Below are 9821 nucleotides of genomic sequence, written 5' to 3'. Positions count from 1 at the left end.
GCGTCACCTATTTGACAGGGAAAGGGAATATCTCGCCCTCATTTCTAATTTTCTTGTTTTCTCTTCCTTCTTTTTTTCACTTTTATCGGTCATGTATTTAATTGGCGTCTTTTATCAAGAGGAATTCTCAAAAATTCACTCTGATGGCAGTTGTTTTATTTATGAAAGAAGCAAATCTGATAATACGCATGAATCTAAGCAGACAGATTAAACTCTATTTTTTTTATCATTTTTCTATTTCTTCGATTTCTTCTCCATAATAAAATCCCTTCAGAAAAATATCAAAAGAAATTTCTTTTTCAGAACTGATGAAAATATTTCCGATAAAGAGAAGATCGCAAGTTCAATTTAAGCTTTTTTTTTTTTGTCTAGCGAAAAGTATTCAAGCATTTATTCGCCCGCGGGGTCTGGCACCAATTAACCGCACCCCCAATGAACCTCTCCTCGACTTGTCTCAAATCTTCCCGCGGGCGGAGAAACATGCGTCCTACGGCGCTAATGACGATGGTCTGCTTGCAAGCTATTTTCTTTATTCCCGTTTGTCCTTTGCTTCTCCATTATTATACATCTGATTAGATAATGACGCATCTAAAAAAAAAGTATGTCAATCAGCGCCATGAGAAGTATCTTGCCGCAGAGATTACAATCCGCAATCCGACGTTTTCCCTTAAACCCCTAGGAGTTACTGGCTTCTTATTTCTCCTTTCAGTATCACCCTTATTATCTCCGATTTAAAAAAGCTCCTGATTGTCAAACACACGGTCACGTTTATCGTTCAGGAAATAACGGTATTTTATGACAGTCGAAATCACACGCATCGATATTACACTTTTCTACGCGATCGTAAAAAAATACTGTGTCTTGTTCTATTGAAAAAACCGAACGTCCGCCATGTGATCATTAAATACTGTGTTCTAAACAGTGGTTTGACGTCATATTGTCTATGATGCTGCCGCTGAACAAGGTGATTCAAGCTTCTCTATCTTGATCTTGATATATTCCCCTGGTTGCCATTTCACCCGACGTTTGGTTTAAATCAACCAGTAATTTCATAATTAATGGATGTTTTTCTTCATTCTCATCACTTAGCTGCTTGATATTGTATTGATATTGTAAGGAGAAATTCTGTCTCGGTCACTCATGAGAGTCAAAGGATTAAAAGGGCCTGACTTTCTTCGTTTAAATATTTGACCTTTTTAAAACAATCCCTCTCCATATTCAGGAACAATCTCTCCACTGACGTAAGAATTATTTCACCTTAAATACATTTATCTATTTATCCATTTATTTATCTAATACATTTTCTATCTATCTATCTATCTATCATTTACTTATATGAGAGACTTATCCTAACGAAAATTCTTGACACCCATTGTAATTATTGTTTTCATCATGCGACTCTCAATCAAACTGCGTTAGATTATCAACTCGTTCATACACCGCAGTCATCTCCATCGTCATCGTTATCATCATCATTATCGTTATCATTACCATTATCACTATCATCATCATTATCGTTATCATCATCATCATTATCGTTATCATCATCATCATTATCGTTATTATCATTATCGTTATCATCATCGTCAACAGTCTGCCTCGTGTTCTCTTTCCTCTTGAAAACGTGACTTTGAATCAAAGGTGTTTGCGAGTTCCTGAGAACTTATTTCAGCTATTGATTGGAATTCTATCTTCGGCTCCTGTATGTGGCTCTTTAATAACTGTTGTCTTTCTCTGTAATGTCTTCCTGTCAAGTTCACATGAATTACGCGAATGTTCTTGTTAAGAGTTTCCACTATCGCTTTCATCTCGCCCATTATTTCCAACTTCTGTCTTATAACTGTGGTTAGCAAGATTGATAAAATGTATCAGTTATTTCAGGGGTCAAATGATGTAAAGATTTCCTTTTCAAGTGAGGTGCGAACAAGCTACGAGAGATCGGGAAGGTGACGGCGCAGAAACATTCTCTCGCTCATAAAACTCCGGCGTTCTTAATAAACACTGACTCTTCATGGCTCTTTGAAATTAAGAAATCGTCTGTATCCGCGCATGGAATGAAGAACCGGCAAAGCAGGCTGTAAATTAAACTGATTGGCATGCGAATAAATCTTGACCATAACAGCTAGTGCATCCTAAACAAGATTGGCCAAAAACCGCTGTATCTAATCAACGGTTTCTTTAGCATGAGGCTACTAAGACAGTGGAGAGTATGTACTCTCCTTGGTTGTGATGCTTGCACATCGCTGGTTACCTCCCCCCCCCGCCCCCTCCTGATAGTTTGTTTCTACCTATTTCACACTAAAGGATGGAGTGGCGTTTGGGAATTTTAAAGAGGACATGGTCTCGAACCCAGACCTTCCACGGCCAAGAAATTGTAAGGATCCTGCATTTCAGTTACAGTTACAAGGCAGGATCTGGATTCGAGATTAGTGAGGCCTTCAAAAAATTAAGCAAAAATATCATAGTTGAGAAGCACCACATACCTGATGGATGAATTTTCGATCTTGCCCTGATGAATCGAATTATTTCCCAGGTAATGCCAGAAAGCAAAAACAATGTTAACAAGGAACCACTGACCAGCAATGATTTCTTGAATAACGCAGTGCGACTGTCGAACAGTCCTGTGGATCTTTCCACCGCGAGTGACTCAGCAGGCTCCTGGGAAAGAAACGTAAACTAATCAGTTTTAAAAAGTCTGAGGATTACATCATTAAAGTGGTTTGGCAAAGAAGTCGATGAACAAGAAAAGTTCGTCATCCAAAGTATCCTTTCTCACAGCACAACAATTAGCTTGAAATAACAGACAGGCAGGCAAGAGTGCGTCCGTCACTTGCTCAATCAGTTATTAAGTCAGACAAACAGACAGATCGAGATATGATTGATACACACAGAAAGCATCTCCCTAGACAGACAGACAGACGAACAGACCTGCGATTTCATAGCAAAATCCATTTCCTTTCGAGTTGACACAAGTGTAGTTCATCCAAACGGACCTTTCAAAAGGCAAGTATCTGTCTATGTTATAACAAACATACAGTCGTTCTTATCTGTCAGCCAGCCAGTTGGTGATCCACTCAATGAGGAAGTTATTCAGGCATTTAGTCAGTCAGTAAGCTGTCGGTCAGTCAGGCCAGTAAGCAGGAAAGTCATTAGTCAGCCATATGGCAGTCAGTCAGTCTAGCAAGCAGGCAAGTCATCAGTCAGTTAGGCCTCCATTACTTAGCAAACATCCCTCTCACGGCTAACCTAAACTGTAGATGAAGTTAAACCTCTTCAATCATTTAACCATCTACCCAATCTGTTGAAACGAAGATCTATATCATTACCTTTCGTGAATTTAAGGAAAATATCTACCTGCAACTGTTCAGTATTGTTCTGTATATGGTGTGCAATCTCACTAGCCAAGACCTTCTCAGTGTAATGCTTGAAACAGCGCCGGAGTTTTTTGGCTTCATTGCCCATCACAACTCCGTATGTAGCTGAGTAATCCAGGATCTTATTCACTCGTAGATTTTCTTGCTCAAACAAGTCCTTGCTACTTCCAGCACTATATGTATCTATCAAAGCTCCAATAACTTGCCGTTCATTTAGAGCTATGTAAATATCGTCAAACGTGTGGTATTCGTGATCTTGGTAAAGCAAAAGAGGAATGGATTTCAGTATATTGAGCCAAAATATCAGCAGCAAAATCAAGTCAAGATTCGTTGGCTCACATTTACGCTTGATTGTTTGTGCTGGTAAACAAAATACTGTTTCGAGTGTACATTAGTATTTTTCATACTGTTTTCTATCCCTTTTTATGGTATTGTTAAAGAGAATTTGTTTAACAATCAAAAGCTTTTTTAATTTGTGATCATTTCCATCCTCCTCATGAACTTCAGTACTAATACTGTTAGTAGGCGTAACCGATGTATCACTTAATCTAGGGAGAGTTGCCATACCCCAAGTTGCGTCGTGTTGCGTAGCTTAACACTTTCACTCCCAAGATCAAATTGTTAATTCTCTCTTCTAGCTGCTACACATTTCCTTGTAAATTGGTTACGAGAATTTGGTGTTAGATCAAGATAACAATTTCTACCAGATAAGTTTGAAAATTCTTATGGCCTATTTGCTGGAAAATTAAGGATATTAGAGGGAGAAGTTTCATTTTGATCACTTCTGGGAGTTAAAGGGTTAATCTCTGATCAGAATTCTTTACCTTCTCTCTACCTACCTTCGTCCAATCGTGCATTCTTCCTCACTGCCATTCTGTATTCCGGAGATCCTTTGATCGCTGCTACCTGTGAAGCAGTAAGGATAACACGAAACACTTTAAACTGTTGACTAACCAATAGAGTCACATAAGGGTACCAAAAAGAGACACGTGATAAATTGACCTCGCACGATTTGAATTGTGATCAAAAGGATTTAATATTTAAGTGGGATTTTTTTTTCTGTGAGAACATAACAAGATCACTTTCGAGAATCGAAAGGATTTTCCTCTGATAAACCGCGAATGCTTAGATACCCATCTCCTTAGTTACCGTCAAATTTACATATAGAATGTATTCAGAACGTATTCAGTCGACCTCATCACTAGATGAAGACTTGCAGTGTGCAGTCAAAATATTTCCATCTACATCGAAAGACGACATCGTCAGACAAACAGAAAAACTAGATTAATGTTAAATGTAATAAAATGTAGGCTCATTACTGTTACTAGATTACTGTTGCACTTCACCATGATCAATAGCCGCACACCTTTTTCATAATCAAGTTTTTCTGAAAGCCTTTTCAGTCGTCAAGGTGTTTTTAAAGCAAATGGACATTTTTGATCGAGCATGCGCTAATCATGGTCGAAATTTGAGCACTTTCGAGACAATCGAGTAAAGTTATCACAACGACCATCCGGAATAAAAGTGAGGAATACCAGAGGGCTCAAAGTTAATTTATGCCAGCAGCCTTGAGTGCAGGAAAACTGCGGTGAGTAAGGCACCATTGGCTTCAGTTTTACTTCTAATTGGTTGAGAGGGTGGCGTGATGCTTCTGGACCAATCACAGAGCGCAGAAAAGCAAAACCACGGATTACTTTCGTATAGTTCTCTAGAGTGGGATATGCTGATAGACAAGTTGTATTGGCCTGTACCTTAGCTCCGTAGAGACTGGACTCCGTTTCCATAGTAACTGTCGTAATAGACGTTGTCATGACACTTGTCACAAGACCAAAGATTATCAGCCCGGAGAGGATAACGATAATAGCAAAAAATCTCCCTACAACTGACATCGGTGAACGATCACCATACCTGTAAAAGATAAAAAAATTACATGGAGTAAAATTTCGTCTGTACAAACTATCTTTACCGTGAAGATAAGCTACTATTCAGATTCGTTTTTTCAAGAAAAGGATGAAAGCAGCATTGTGAAGCATGCAATCCGATCGCTGAGTAAATATAGGTCTTCGTTGCGGAATTGATAAACCTTCAACTATATTGTTACACATATTGTGTATATCTCTGTTAACTGTAAATCAGTTCTTAATAGGCGCACTTCCACCCACATAAGCTGTAGCTGCTCAGTTGAAAATAAGAAGAAAATAAGACTCGAAGGGGCAAGACAAAAAAGGGTAAAGAATGGAGAAGATTGATACGGATTACAAACTAGGAACTGTGAAACAATTAACACGCCACACTACGAGAAGTCTTAAGCTTACCCAACTGTTGTCATGGAAACGAATGACCAATAAAAGCCCTCAGGTAATCCTTCGACGAACGATGGAGGAAAGTCTGAGTTACAACGCGACTCCTATGCATGAGGTAAATTAAAACAAAAAGCAATTATAACAGACTTATATAGTTTATGTGTGTTGCCGTTTTCTGGACTAAAAAGCTGATTACCCGCGACATATTTTTCTTTTTGCATTTTGCTCCCTCATTTGTAAGTAAAATGTCGTTACTTCTTTCTCCAATTTCTCTACCAAAGCCCGGAGTCAAGTGCCGCGTAATGCGGCTTTAACTGGTAGAAATACTTGTGTGTGATACCGCGTAGTACTTTCAAGTGGTAATGTTTATCGTGCTGTACAAAAAAGGAACCAAATTTTGAGTCTTTGAATGAAACTTTAGAGTATGACCATTAAATGAAAGCGCTGGAACCATAAAATTACTTTATAGTAACAGTTATGCTAAGAAGTTTGTAAGAAGTGAGAAATTTAAAGTAACATCTGGTCTGACTTACCACTGTCCAAATTAATATGCCTGCCAAATACGTAAAAGCCATAGCCAGCATGACTACTGGCCAGCAAGAAGCAATGTTCATCAAGATAGTTTTTGGCATGTCATCCTGGGAGTTTGTATTCACTATGTACGCCATTCCAGGTGATTCAACTATCCCTTGATAACCAAACTGTTCGGCAAAATGCGTCTGGTCTTTGAATCCATACATCGGAAAGAAAAAGTCTGTTGGATTTCCGATGTTGCTCCTTAGTGCACGTAGACTCGGAAGCTCGGCGGATTCATTGAACCCATTTGAATTCATGTCTACGTACGATTTGCCGTGTGATTGACAGGTTTCACAGCACGTGACTGTTAGCTTGTCAAGGATTGGTGGAATAAGCCCACTCAGGAGATTTTCCTTAGACGCCCGAACATATGGACGAAATTCGTACCAACTCGTTGTGAGGCGTTTATGACAACGGCAAGTCTCTTTTAATCAAAAAACGAAAAAGATATTTAGTGGTAAAGTATTACGGCAGATACGATAACTTTACGTTTAACACAAAGTGCTTTAAGTAGACAAACAAGCCCGAACTCTGCTGGCCATACTCATTGTGTTGTGTGCTTGTCTAGACTCTAAACTTTTATAGTGCTTTTCTTCACCATGTAAGATAAAATTCTGCAGAAAGCTGTCGGTTCAATGGACAGGCCAACAACTAGTTCACTGCTGCTCATGAAGAATAACGAGAAACAAATAACGAATAACGAGTAACGAGTAACGTGTAACGGGTAACGGGTACAGAGTAACAAGTTAGAACCTCCTTTAGTTTCAATCCTGCTTAGTGGCAGGAAAGCAATTTCGGGGTCAACCTTTAAAGTCTGAGTAAAGACTTCATTTATAATTTAGACACACCTGCATAATCAGTTGCCGATGGACCATCTCCTATGTTTGTAAATCCCAACACATCAATACGATACAAAGTAAATACTTCAAGATTATTTAGTACCAGAGACAGAGTAGACTTTGGGACTATCTGCTCTCTGATTGGCTCATTTTCAACTGTCTCCTCACCAACTGCGACGGCCTGGTACCTAATCTTGTACCCGATTAAAATTCCATTGATATACTCGGGATCGATCGGTTGCCAGGCAACTGGAATGGTTGTCAAAGAGACGTGACTTGCTGTGGTGACACTCGCCGGAGGTCTGGCAGGTACTTAAAAAATTGAGAAGAGCGACATCTGGGTTAGCAATGATACTTCAGTCGATTAAATAAGAACGAAATTTCCCACGAAGTATCAATTTACATTTATCTTTCATGTTACCCGCCTACAAGAACAGTAATACTTACTATCCTCGGTTAGGATAACATTGTCAAATACTAGATAGGTCTTATGAGCCCTAACAGCTTATTTTACCGCAGCTTACCCTCCCTTCCAAAGTTTTGACTTCCCCCCCCCCCGCCTAAAAATCTCAATATTGCTTACGATTCTTCATTTTAGTTATTTAATTGAGTTATGATAAAGGCCTTAAAACTCCTTATTATATCGCTGGCAGCGCCCATGGGCAACATGAAGCGAATGCTGTATTCTGATTGGCTACCCGAGCGGGAAAGATGGGCGTTAAGATGGCTCGTTCTCTTTTTTCCGTTTTTATGAGATCACGACTTGGTCGCGGTCCATAAAAACACCAGAAAAAAAAGAATTCAGCCAATATCTAGCAATCTTAACCTCACACTTGGTCAATTACACGTATATGTACGTGAGGTACATACCATCCTGACTGGTGCGAGCAGTGATATTATTTCCGGGTCCATATCCTTCAGTAGTGAAGGCACGAACTTGAATGGAGTAGGCGGAGAATTTCTTCAAATTATCAAGAATAATCCAGTGGAGAAGAGGTTCTACCTCCATCTCCTCCACTGTGCCATTAAACGGAATTTCATGGAGATGAATCTTGAACCCCCTTATGATGCCATTTTCAAACCGCGGAGGGATTGAGCCCCATTCAACAAACAGACTGGTGGAGCTTGGAGCTGAGTATGTGATGTATAAAGGAGGCCGATCCGGACCTGATGATAACATGTTGTTTATAAGTTAGAGGTTGAGTCTTAACCTTATGGGAGCGAAAAAAAAAAAGAGAAATTTGAACTCAAAAAGCCTCTTCGAAGCGATAAAAACTTACTATCCTCTTGTGATGTTAGAAATACGGAGTTACTCGGCAACCCCTCCCTGGTTGTGAACGATGTTACCCAAATATGATACTCAGTAAACTTGTATAAGTCGGTAAGCTCAACGTCAGTAACAGAGATGTCAACTGAGACGTTTTTCAACACGCTTGGATGAACGGAACTTGGTGCTTCTTCGTAATAAACCGTGTAACCTCGGAGAATTCCCCGAAGATTTGGTAGAACAAGGGAACTCCACTGAACAAAAATTGAAGTGGAGCTTTTGGCTTGTCCTGTCAAATTTGCTGGAGATTTGAACGGAGCTGTTTACAAAAAGAAAAGAAAAAGAAACAATCATCAACGAGTTACTTGATAGTCGTACTTGTAACGAAGACTGAGTGTCCTGTGGCTCACCTTCCTCGTCCGTAGTTCCTCTAATGAAGTTACTCCAGGGACCCTCCCCAACGACAGTGAAAGCCACCATCCTGATACTGTAATTCGTCCATATTTCCAACCCGGTGATTTCCAGCGACAGTAAAGACGCATTTAAGGTATAATTCCTCATATTTTCCCCACTGGTATTAAATAAAGCGAGCTTGTAACCAATTATGATACCGTTGATATCCTCCTCAGGGACTGGGGACCAATGTACTCTTAACACTGTTGGCTCGGTTCCTTTGGCTGTGATGTCAGCGGGCGGCTCATCCGGGACTGGAAATGCAGAAGGATACACTTTTCTTTTTTTTGCTTTTCACAATTTTTCACAAGAACATCTTCCGAAGTAGAGCATTCAGTGAGATGATAGTCAAGCAAAGCCACATGGCCTTGGTTTGTAATATGGCTAGTAAAGAATATAGCCTGTCTTTGTCTAACAAAAAATGATAATTACAATTTTTACCCATATGAGTTTACAGTACAGGAAAAGTTAGCACATAAAAGAAAAATTTGAGATACATAAATAAACAAGTCTCTAAGTCCTCCCTAAAACTACTAAATAACCCCAAGTTCTTGATTACGTCCGACGAAAGGTTCCACAGCTTTCGATCTACGATTTAGAATGTACAATTGGCGTATGTATCCGAATTTAGAGGAGGAGTACCATGGTAAATTTTCACCATACGGATTCTGCCAAATGCGTTACTTACCGTCTTGGTTAGTTCGGACAAAGTCAGGCTCGGAGTAATTGCCCAAGCCAACCACTGTCGATCCAGCGACTTGTATAGAATATTCTTTGTACTTTTCTAATCCGTTCAGTTCCACCTGGACCTCTGTACTGATAACTATTACTATGGAAGCGCTATCGTCTGGTTTATCACGTCTTCTATATTTAACGTGATACGATAGGATTATCCCATTCATATGATCTGGCGGGATGGGCTGCCAGGTGACGTTGATACTTGTGGAACTGGTGTTGAACGCAGTCACATTTGTCGGGGGATGATCTGGTACTTAACGCATGAAGGAGC

The 9821-nt window shown here is 39.7% G+C and overlaps 1 protein-coding gene across 1 annotated transcript in view; it reads right to left on the bottom strand.

Moving 5' to 3' along the window:
- Positions 1-107: 107 nt before the first annotated feature.
- The window catches only part of LOC113686797 (uncharacterized), a 35478-nt gene continuing 25764 nt past the window's right edge, over positions 108-9821 (bottom strand). Inside the window, exons 29-40 of the mRNA XM_089194914.1 lie at positions 9501-9803; positions 8770-9066; positions 8373-8678; positions 7963-8259; positions 7102-7404; positions 6211-6677; positions 5690-5781; positions 5126-5282; positions 4214-4280; positions 3355-3629; positions 2484-2658; positions 108-1840 (exon numbers count right to left, since the gene is read on the bottom strand). Of these exons, the coding sequence (XP_089051040.1) occupies positions 1587-1840; positions 2484-2658; positions 3355-3629; positions 4214-4280; positions 5126-5282; positions 5690-5781; positions 6211-6677; positions 7102-7404; positions 7963-8259; positions 8373-8678; positions 8770-9066; positions 9501-9803 (2993 nt within the window). The 3' untranslated portion in view covers positions 108-1586. The remainder of the gene's footprint in view (positions 1841-2483; positions 2659-3354; positions 3630-4213; positions 4281-5125; positions 5283-5689; positions 5782-6210; positions 6678-7101; positions 7405-7962; positions 8260-8372; positions 8679-8769; positions 9067-9500; positions 9804-9821) is intronic.

This window comes from Pocillopora damicornis, chromosome 14 (assembly GCF_964200805.1).
Source record: "Pocillopora damicornis chromosome 14, jaPocDami1.2, whole genome shotgun sequence".
In the NCBI taxonomy this organism is placed as follows: Eukaryota; Metazoa; Cnidaria; class Anthozoa; order Scleractinia; family Pocilloporidae; genus Pocillopora; species Pocillopora damicornis.
The sequence above is the reverse complement of the archived record's forward strand: the minus strand, read 5'-3'. Positions and strand labels throughout refer to the sequence as shown.